This window comes from Eriocheir sinensis, chromosome 68 (genome assembly GCF_024679095.1).
Source record: "Eriocheir sinensis breed Jianghai 21 chromosome 68, ASM2467909v1, whole genome shotgun sequence".
NCBI lineage: Eukaryota > Metazoa > Arthropoda > Malacostraca > Decapoda > Varunidae > Eriocheir > Eriocheir sinensis.
Genome location: NC_066576.1, coordinates 426,457 through 437,500, shown reverse-complemented (window position 1 = coordinate 437,500; position 11,044 = coordinate 426,457). Strand labels below are relative to the sequence as shown.

At 45.8% G+C, this 11,044-nt stretch overlaps 2 protein-coding genes across 2 annotated transcripts in view; both read left to right on the top strand.

Annotated features, from left to right (window-relative positions):
- Positions 1–10,092, top strand: part of LOC126988278 (protocadherin Fat 1-like) — a 21,887-nt gene extending 11,795 nt beyond the window's left edge. Inside the window, exons 8-13 of the mRNA XM_050846341.1 lie at positions 4,868–5,079; positions 5,305–5,518; positions 6,112–6,306; positions 7,206–7,311; positions 9,021–9,184; positions 10,076–10,092. Of these exons, the coding sequence (XP_050702298.1) occupies positions 4,868–5,079; positions 5,305–5,518; positions 6,112–6,306; positions 7,206–7,311; positions 9,021–9,184; positions 10,076–10,092 (908 nt within the window). The remainder of the gene's footprint in view (positions 1–4,867; positions 5,080–5,304; positions 5,519–6,111; positions 6,307–7,205; positions 7,312–9,020; positions 9,185–10,075) is intronic.
- Positions 7,231–11,044, top strand: part of LOC126988104 (fat-like cadherin-related tumor suppressor homolog) — a 51,498-nt gene continuing 47,684 nt past the window's right edge. The window contains exons 1-3 of the mRNA XM_050845911.1: positions 7,231–7,311; positions 9,021–9,184; positions 10,024–10,232. Of these exons, the coding sequence (XP_050701868.1) occupies positions 10,092–10,232 (141 nt within the window). The 5' untranslated portion in view covers positions 7,231–7,311; positions 9,021–9,184; positions 10,024–10,091. The remainder of the gene's footprint in view (positions 7,312–9,020; positions 9,185–10,023; positions 10,233–11,044) is intronic.

Sequence of the window (11,044 nt, the reverse complement as noted above, 5' to 3'; positions counted from 1 at the left end):
CAAGGGTTTGCACTTCATGGCGGGAACACATCAACCAGGAACATGATCAGGCATGTTTAGGACACACACTGCATCTAAATGAATCGGAACTACGTTCGACCACCCAAAGTCACTTATATCAAGTCAAGTCATACGCAGCTTTGTGGGAGGAGACACGGCAGAGGCGTGGCTTATGCGTGACGCTGCTTGGTGCCAAACCAGAGAATGTAGAATATAGGATTTAGAGAAAACGAAGAACGCGGACTAATTTAAATCAAACACTTCAACATCCACCCCCCCGCCCCCCTCACACCCCACACCACCGTTTGTAGGCATTGGATTTACAGTCACGCATAGCATAATAAAAAGGCATATATTTTCATCAGTGGCTTGCCTGAACACGCGGTGAAAGATGGCAAACATGCACATCCAAAGTGCATACCCGCCGCAATTTTAGTCACTCGTGAACTGGCGGGTATTTGGAATTAAGTGACGTCATCCCGCCGCTCCGCCCCAAACCGCCGCTGCGCGTACTGGTCGCAGTTTTGAAGGCAGAGTGACTTGACTTGTTGTGACTTTGCGACCACCAACGTGAAGCTAACCCGACGTATCGTCCGAGATGGAGTGTGAACGGGAGTCTGTCACGTCCAGGAGGGCATGCAATATGCCGAGGCTCGCCCTCCGTTCCTGTTGCGAGCATAGTAGCCACCGTTCCTGTTTTCTTTGCAGCACCATGCCTTTTAACCATCTTTCTGGGGGACATTGTTAAAGCACAAAGAACTCACACTGTAGTGCTGAAAACATGACAAGAGCGCACGGATGCTATTTCTACGAGTCTACAACGCGGAGTGAGACTAGAGCCGTCATCTGGCGGTCAGGAATTACACCAGACCGAGCAAGAATTAACCCCAATTCTCGCGAAGTTCTTGGGTTTCCTGTTTTGGTGTGTCAGATTTTAAAGAATTCCTCCAAATTCTTGGCAAGAATCGGGGGTCCTGCGCAAGCCGCGGCGGGGCTGGGTACGGCCACTGTCTTGCTGGCCGCACCTCCATAGGCCTATGGCGCCTCCACAGGCCTATGGCGATGACCATTTCCTGAGCTTCCTATGGGTAACCCTGCTAGGTGGGGGTGGACATAGAGTTCATGAGGTTACTGTTATGTTACTCTAGCTTGCACCACAAACCATTTTAAAGCATCACTGTATGATAAGTAAGAACTTAGCGGTATGAAAACATCATCGTCATCGTTCGAAACAAGAAATTGAAACGATGCCATTTGTCAATATTTTGTAGAGAAAAAAGGACGTTTTAAGAAACTCCATCGCATACAATAATGCTAACTAGCTACTGAAATACTCCTAATGAAATGTAGATCCCGTAACAGTGACTAAATTAACGTGTTGTCCTTGATGAGTGACAAGATGAGAAATAGTGTTGGTTCATCCAATCATATGGACAAGATAGACCGGATTACGGGACTACGGGTGGAAGGTGAAAACAGTCTCAAGAATGGGGGGTCGTTCAAGAAGGCCATATATTGCCAGATGACGCCTTAGGGTTGCAAACTTGCCACCCATTACTTAAAATACGAAACGCCATTTGTTCCGTATTTGCCTGTCTGAATGGTTAAGCAGATAAAATTCAGTATTTTAAAAAGGTAGTGAGCGCATTTTTCGGTGAACCACAAAACCAGTCCATAAAATTATGTTTGTCAAGGGTCGTCCTGAAATACGTGTAAAATACGCGTCGTAATGTCTCTCCCCCCTTCCTCTTGCCTTCAATAGCAGCGGGCAGCGGCTATCAGTCATGGCAGGCCAGATTAATTTTAGGGTTGCCATCAGTTCCTTAAAATATGGATTCGTTCTGTATTGGAGGATGGGATGCTGCGTTTCTTATTTGTTTTAGATCAAGGTGGCAGCCCTAACTGAGGTTCTACTCCCATTGTTTTCTGCTCTGAGCACTCTCGTCTTGCAGCGAACAAAGGGAACCCACGCTAACGTCTTCGACTTGTACAAAGAGACACGCCAGTCCTCGTCGAAAGACCGACTTGGTCGGTTAGGCTGACGTAAGTCGATAGAGTCGGTCTATCGGCATCCTCCCCTCCCTTTCATGAGCCGTCACCCGGCAAGGGTTTGTGCCCGGCCTTTGTGGTATCTCCTCGAAGGGACGTACGCGCTTGACCACGACGGCCTCCATATAGCCCGTGTCCCCATCCGTGGGGTGGCGACACACACACACACACAAAAAAAAAAAGGGGCAAACAGGATGCTCGTATTCCAAGTCACCGATCGTAAAGCAAGGCATTTTTGTGGGGTTTTATTGCTCGTAAATCAAAACACTCGTAAACTAAGCCACTCGTATACCGAGGTTTGACTGTATATATACGTATATATATATATATATATATATATATATATATATATATATATATATATATATATATATATATATATATATATATATATATATATATATATATAGACTCAAGCATGAGATAGGCTTGAAGAGAGGAATTTATAGGAAAATAAAGACCGGAGAAATTCACCTCAGGGGTAGGTATGTTGAGCTAGCCAGGTCGGTGAAGAAGAACACCCGCCTAGCAAAAAGAAATTATGAGATTAGGGTAGCCAACGAGGCCAAGAGCGATCCCAAGGGCTTCTTCAAATTGTACAGAACGAAAACAAGGGACAGGATTGGACCGTTGAAAACAAACACAGGTGAGCTCGTTGAGAATGGAGAAGATATGAGCCAAATGATGAATGACTATTTCCTCTCAGTTTTCACGCAGGAAAATCTAACAACCATTCCGGAGAGAGTTCAGGTATATGAGGGCGAAGAGAGCGACAAGTTGAGGGATGTGATCATCACTAGGCAAGTAGTCCAGGATGAGATTGGTAGGTTAAAGAAAAACAAATCGCCGGGCCCAGACGGAGTATTCCCAAGGGTTCTGAAAGAGTGCAAGGAAGTCCTTAGTGGCCCTCTTACCGATATCTTTAAGATGTCGGTAAATTCTAGATATGTGCCCAATCAATGGAAAGTAGCTAATGTGACGCCGATTTTCAAAAAGGGAGACAAGTCAGCCACCTCAAATTATCGCCCAATTAGCTTAACATCAGTTGTAGGAAAGATGTTGGAGTCAATTATAGCCGGGAGAACTCGGGACCATCTAGAAAAGCATAATTTAATTTATGATTCACAGCATGGGTTCACAAAGGGTAGGTCTTGCCTTACTAACCTGTTGTCCTTGTACACTAAAGTAATCGAGGCGGTGGACAGAGATGAAAACTATTACATATTATATCTAGATTTCAGTAAAGCGTTCGACAAAGTCCCTCATCACCGGCTATTACTAAAATTACAGGCTCACGGCGTAGATGGGAAAGTTTTGGACTGGATCAGGGCGTGGCTTATAGGTAGGAAGCAAAGAGTGCAAATCAATGGTAAAAAATCTGAATGGGGCAGTGTTACGAGTGGAGTCCCTCAAGGGTCGGTGCTGGGTCCTCTGCTTTTTATTATTTACATCAGTGACTTGGACACAGGAATTAGTAGTGATGTCAGTAAGTTCGCAGATGATACCAAGATCGGTAGAGTAATCCAATCAGACAGGGACGCTACCGTTCTCCAGGATGAGCTTGACAGACTATATGATTGGGCGGGGAAGTGGCAGATGGAATTCAATGTCGGGAAGTGTAGCATTTTGAGTGTAGGTAGGAATAACCCCTCACACAATTACTCCTTAAATGACACTCCTCTAAGCAGGTCTGGGCGGGAGAGAGACTTAGGAGTCCTAGTAAGCGCAGACCTCCGTCCTAGGGCTCAATGCATTCAGGCTAAAAATCGGGCCAACAGAGTACTGGGTTTCATCTCAAGGAGCGTAAGCAATAGGAGCGCTGAAGTCATCCTCGAACTTTACTTAGCACTAGTTAGACCTCATCTCGATTATGCAGTTCAGTTCTGGTCCCCCTACTATAGAATGGATATCAAGATGTTAGAATCTGTACAGAGGAGGATGACAAAGATGATTCAGGGGGTGAGAAACTTGCCTTATGAAGACAGGCTGAAGCATTTAAATCTACACTCTCTAGAAAGGCGATGGTTGCGAGGAGACTTGATCGAAGTCTATAAATGGATGAAGGGCTTTAATAAGGGGATGTCAACAAGATTTTGATAGTAAAAGAGCCAAGGTAGGACGCGTGGCAATGGTTTTAAGTTAGACAAATTCAGATTCAACAAAGACATAGGCAAGAATTGGTTCACTAATAGAGTGGTGGACGAATGGAACAGGCTTGGGAGCCATGTTGTGGGTGCCAATACCATAAATACATTCAAGAAGAGGTTAGATAAAGCCATGGATGGTGAGATAAGGTGGGGTTGAGTGTACAGGAGCTGCCTTGTATAGGCCAACCAGCCTCTTGCAGACTTCTTATGTTCTTATGTTCTTATGCACTCTGGATACATTATTGAACCATTAACACTTTGACATGACACTTAATGAATGTCTGCCAGTTTTGTTGATCATAAGTACATGAAGTGGTTGCTGCCTTCTGTTTCCCTGCCTGCCTTGACAACTTATCACTAGAAAACATGTACAGAGACACTTCTCATGATGTTCATAAGACGTGCGTGTGTGTGTGTGTGTGTGTGTGTGTGTGTGTGTGTGTGTGTGTGTGTGTGTGTGTGTGTGTGTGTGTGTTTGCATCATCCATTATCCCTGCAAACACATTTTTTCATTTTTCCCTCCATGCACTTGCATGAACCTTGTTATATAAAACAGTTTTTATATGGTACTGGTGAGGTGTTTAGTCTGAGTATGTTGGCATTTACTGGTCCAGCACTGCTTCCCTCACTGGTCTTAGCACACAAAGGTAATGGTGTCGCCCTGTGTCCAGGCGTCGTCCAGACCACTGCCCTGCTGGACTACGAGGCCTCCGCCAGCCACAACCTGACGGTGCGGGCGCGGGACCCCTTCACCGGGGGCCACACGGACACCCACGTCACAGTCGCAGTCACGGACGTCAATGACAACCCGCCGGAGTTCAGCCGTTCCGTCTTCAAGGGAGACGTGTCGGAGGCTGCATCACCGGGCCACGTGGTGCTGCAGGTAAATTACTTCAGCAAATATTACAGGTTTTTCCACTTTTTTTAATATGAAAATTTGACCATAAACTCTTTTATAAATGTTGATTCCCATTCACTACCTAGTAACATTTCATTGTTAATCAATCAAAAATGGATCTTATGCATAAGTTTGATAAGCTGATCGAAAAATCAAGAGTTTGAATTCTTTTTGCATTGTCAAGACACCTTCACCCTCTGCCTTGTACAGGTCTCGGCAAGTGACGTGGACACGGGGCCGGGCGGTTCAGTGCGCTACTCGTGTGTCATGGAGTGTGGCAGCTTTGAGGTGCGTGCCCTGGACGGTGCCGTCACGCTCACCAAGGAGCTGGATGCAGAGACTGAGGCTCAACACGTGCTGACTGTGCTGGCCACGGACTCAGGCATACCCCAGCTCTCCTCCACCGCCACAGTGGTTATTGACGGTAAATTACATGTAGACAGTAAACACTTATATAGCCAGATTAATTGGGCCAAAGGCAAGTTGTATGCATGAAGTTTCCATATGCTTGAGGTACTGAACGTTATGGCTGACAAAGAAGGTATATTCCCACACCAGCTGGTTTTTGGAGTGGGTTCTCAACCTCGGAATGCATCCAGACGGTAAATTAAGTAATAGAAAAAATATGAATATAGAAAACCACTTTTTCGATTATAAATATTTGATTAAAATCCTGCCAACTCTGGGCAGGACACGCATGTAGGAGGGGGCAGAACAAGTGGACAAAAGTAACTACAGTACATCTAGGGTCATATTCTTAAACATTTTAGCACCCAAGCGCTCATATTTGACTAGGCTTGCATAGGAGTTGTGGTTATTCCCATGGGCAGTTTTATGACCCCGATAATAGCTTGACCCTTTTTCTGTACCTCGAACCTGAAAAAGCACTCCTAGGAAACCGACTAAGCTCCATTTTGGCCTTTGGAAATAGTTGATGTGAGGGATGGAAGCGTCAGACCACACCGACCCTATAGTCGTGTTTTGTTAAGCCTGGCCAGATGTTTTCTTTGCCTACAGTTGTGGACTTCAACGACAACCCTCCAGCGTGGCGCCAGGACATCTACTCCTGCCGCGTGTCGGCCGAGGCCCAGCCCGGCCATGTGGTCACCTCGGTGTCTGCCACTGACCCAGACGCTGGTCAGGTCACGCCGCTCAGTTATGCCATTCACTCGGGAGACCGAGACGCCATCTTCAAAATGGATCAGCTGACTGGTAAGGTTCATGTACGCGTATAGATGACTAGACTTAAACCTTCAACAATGGCCATCGTTTATTTAATCAAACCCGGCTCGGTCCGCACAGACGGCCATCATTCATTTAATCAGACTCTTTCGCGCCACTAATTTGAATGTTCAGATCAAATTTGGCGGGTTCTGTGACTTGCCGAGGTGTCTGCCAGCATGATTATCTGACCCTCGTAGATCTGAAATAAGATCATTAGTCCTCACTGAGCAGCCCCGGAACCGTAAGATAAGAAAACACTGGGAAACACAGGACAGGATAGAGTGAAGATCATTCTGAGTACAAGGATAACAGTGACGAAAACATTGTGAGTAGTGACAGGCAGGCCGCTGCCCGCTCATCGACATACTTGTACTTAATTGCACTATAAGATGTAAATAAATAAAAAATAGTGAAAGCATGCAGTAGTGAGAGTGACCTAGAGAGTGATGGTGTTATTTCATTATCTGTGCTGCACTCCAGCCCAGCAAGTGCTCCAGCGTGACTATTACACAACGTGTCGCAATTTGGATTTCACCGCTGTCTTCAGGGAGTTAAGACGCTTCATACAGTGTGAATAAACAACAACAAAATAGCAGCTGTTTTTACCCGTATCCAGGGACCATTTAGTGAAAACAATGCCCGTCGTTTAAGGGTTAAGGAAGCTTGAAGTTTGGAGGAAAAATTTTAAACATTTTGAGGGATACGTGTTGGAAAGAAAAGCCGTTTATTTGATGAAGGGTTGAAGGCACGATTGTTTGCTCCTGCAGTGACCAGAGTGGTGCAGGAAGAGGAGATGGAATGTGTTGGCTTGAGAATGGTGAATTTTAACTATTGAAAGGTGGATCTTTTTCCCCAGGTGTGTTGACGGTGACGGCCGTGTTTTGAAGACGGCTGTGATGGCCGTGTCCTGAACCTGTCTGTGAGTGACGGGGTGCACGCGGCCTTCACCGGCCTGCACGTCTCGGGGCTGGCCTCCAACCACCACGCGCCGAGGTAACCTTTTAGTATGGTCTTTGGGTACAAATGCTGTGATGGCCGTGTTTGAGGCTGTGATGGCCGTGTTTAAGGCTGTGATGGCCGTGTTTAAGGCTGTGATGGCCGTGTTTAAGGCTGTGATGGCCGTGTTTAAGGCTGTGATGGCCGTGTTTGAGGCTGTGATGGCCGTGTTTAAGGCTGTGATGGCCGTGTTTAAGGCTGTGATGGCCGTGTTTAAGGCTGTGATGGCCGTGTTTAAGGCTGTGATGGCCGTGTTTAAGGCTGTGATGGCAGTTTTTGAGGCTGTGATGGCAATTTATGAAGCCGCTAACACTAACGTCATCTTTTTTACGATGTATGAGACAGTCCAGGTCAACCGAAAGTCTTTTATCTTAAGGTTTTCACACCAGTCAGTTGGCATGAAAGCATTGATAAAGGACAGCAAGGGAAATATCACTGTGGCAGAGTCCAAAGAGGTTGAAAACACTCAATTATCGACAATTTACCGTTTCACCCAACCAACGATTTTTTGACGTGGTTCATGTTTTTCTGGTGATAAATGTAGTGAATTGCACGATTTTATACCACATGGGAACACTCCACTATCCACCACAGAGACAGAGAAAGACCTGGGACTGTATGTTACCAGGCTACCAGTGAAGGCCAAATCCGTGCCAATCTCAGCGGATGGGTTAAGGTTATCACACCAGTCAGTCAGCATGAAAATAATTATAAAAGACAGCGAGAGAAATATCAATATGGCATCCTTTAAAGAGTCAATTCAGTCAGTTACCTTTAAGTTTTCACAAGAGCAGTCAACATGAAAACAGTAATAAAAGATAGCAAGGGGTATACTTCTTCTCAGTGTGGCAGATTTTAAGGAGGCCCAAGACAGTCAGCTATCTTCAAGTTTTCATATTGTTCTCTCCCACCATCTCCCCTTGTAAGGCACTGATAGGTAGACAGCATGTAGTATAATAAGCAACGCCAGCAAAGCCCTCAAGTAGCCCAGTCAGCCACAAACACCCAGACCTTACCTAGGCATTATAGCAGGAAATGAGCACTATCTTTGGAACATACTACAACATTGCAATACCTATCATATATCCTATTCCTACCAAACAGTGCCATACAACCTCACTGTCTGTTTATACTCCTTAGGTTTAATCGCACTCTCTACGGAGCTTACCTGGAGGGAAATTCTTCTCAACCTTCTCATCAACCATTGGAACACACTACATTGCACTACCTACCAAGCAGTGCCGTACAACCTCAGTGTCTGTTTATACTCCTCAGGTTTAATCGCACTCTTTACAAATCTTACATGGCGGAAAACTCTTCTCCTCAACCTCCTCATCAACCATTGGAACACACTACATTGCACTGCCTACCACACATCCTACCAAGCAGTGCCGTACAACCTCAGTGTCTGTATATCCTCCTCGGGTTTAATCACACTATGAAGACTTCATGGAGAAAAACTCTTCTCCTCAACCTTCTCATCAACCATTTGAACACACTACATCGCACTACCTTTTACACGTCCTATCTAGCGATCCCATACAACTTCAGTGTCTGTTAATGCTCCTTGGGTTTAATCACACTCTTTAAGATGCCTACATGGAGGAAAACTCTTCTCCTCAACCTGCTCATCAACCATTGGAACACACTACATTGCACTAGCTATCATACATCATACAACCTCAGTGTCTGTTTATATTCCTCAGGTTTAATCGCACTCTGTATGAAGCTTACGTGGAGGAAAATTCATCTCCTGGCCAGCTAGTCATCAACCTGGTGGCCACGGACCTTGATGCCTGGGACCTGGGCAAGCTGCAGTACACCATCCTGCACCAGACTTCAGAGGGAGCCTTCACCGTGGACAAAGAAGGTAGAGAGAGACATTGGTTGGTATTCTTAGACAATTTCATTTCTCACATCAACTATTTCCTAAAGGTCAAAGAGGGGATCAATCAGGTTCTAATGAGTGTTTCTTTAGGTTCATGGTACAGAAGAAGGGTCAGACTAACACAGGGGTCTTAAAACTACCCCTGGAAATGCGCAAAACTCCTACGAAAGCCTTGTCAAATATGTGAACTTGGGAGACAAAATGTTTAGTAATACGGCCCATTGAATTTGCTTGTACTATACTTTTGAATTTTAGGTTCCTGCAGTAAGAGATTTCATTTGAAGGTTTGATGTATGAATGTTGTTGTTGTATTAGTAGTAGCAGGAGGAGGAGAAGTAGTAGTAGTAGTCATAGTAGTAACAGTAATGATAGTAATAGAAGGTTATAAGGAGATTAAAAAAAAAAGGATAGAAAACATGCTGCTCTTCCACTCATATTTTATTGAAGTTTTCCCTGAGACAGCATTACAGTAGCTTGTTTATTTACCTACATTTTAAACCTCAAGGAACCACATCACTAGAGCATACTGTTGTGAGGCTTTGAATGAAAGATACCCTAAACTTACCCTAACCTAACAAAACGCCGACGATTACCAAACAATTACCATATGTCTTGACTCGGAAAAATCACATATGCGTCCTTACCAATGAGACTTTCTATGTAACCCGAAATTGGCCTCTCTTTTGGCCACTCTTTACTTTTATCTTTTTTTTTTTTAGGAGCAGCATTTAGCGGGCTTTTTTGCTACACTTTTCTTCTATGCCCTTCAGCTGCTTCCTCATCTTTGCAATTTATACCATACAAACTTCACCCCTTCCCAGGCAACCTGTACACTGAGACACCTCTGGATCGCGAGTCCCTGCCCATACACAGCCTCAAGGTGTCTGTGATGGACGAGGGGGGCCGGGCCAGCTTCACGGCGGTGCGTGTGACGGTCCGTGACAGGAATGACAACCCACCAGTCTTCATGTTGCCAGAGTATCAGGCGAACATCAACACTGACGTGGCTCCCAGGACAACCATTCTCAAGGTGGGGAACACTGGGCAGGGAGGAGTTAGGCCCCGTTCACACTGTGCCGACTCTGGACCATGACAACTGAGTGACTTTTAGGCCCCGTTCACACTGTGCCGACTCTGGACCATGACAACTGAGTGACTTTTAGGCCCTGTTCACACTGTGGCGACTCTGGACCATGACAACTGAGTGACTTTTAAGCCCCACTCACAGTGTGCCAACTCTGGACCATGACAACTGAGTGACTTTTAAGCCCCACTCACACTGTGCCGACTCTGGACCATGACAACTGAGTGACTTTTAAGCCCCACTCACAGTGTGCCAACTCTGGACCATGACAACTGAGTGACTTTTAAGCCCCACTCACACTGTGCCGACTCTGGACCATGACAACTGAGTGACTTTTAGGCCCTGTTCACACTGTGCCGACTCTGGACCATGACAACTGAGTGACTTTTAGGCCCCGTTCACACTGTGCCGACTCTGGACCATGACAACTGAGTGACTTTTAAGCCCCGTTCACACTGTGCCGACTCTGGACCATGACAACTGAGTGACTTTTAGGCCCCGTTCACACTGTGCCGACTCTGGACCATGACAACTGAGTGACTTTTAGGCCCCGTTCACACTGTGCCGACTCTGGACCATGACAACTGAGTGACTTAAGCCTCGCTCACACTGTGCCGACTCTGGACCATGACAACTGAGTGACTTTTAGGCCCCACTCACACTGTGCCGACTCTGGACCATGACAACTGAGTGACTTAAGCCTCGCTCACACTGTGCCGACTCTGGACCATGCCAACTGAGTGACTTTTAGGCCCCAC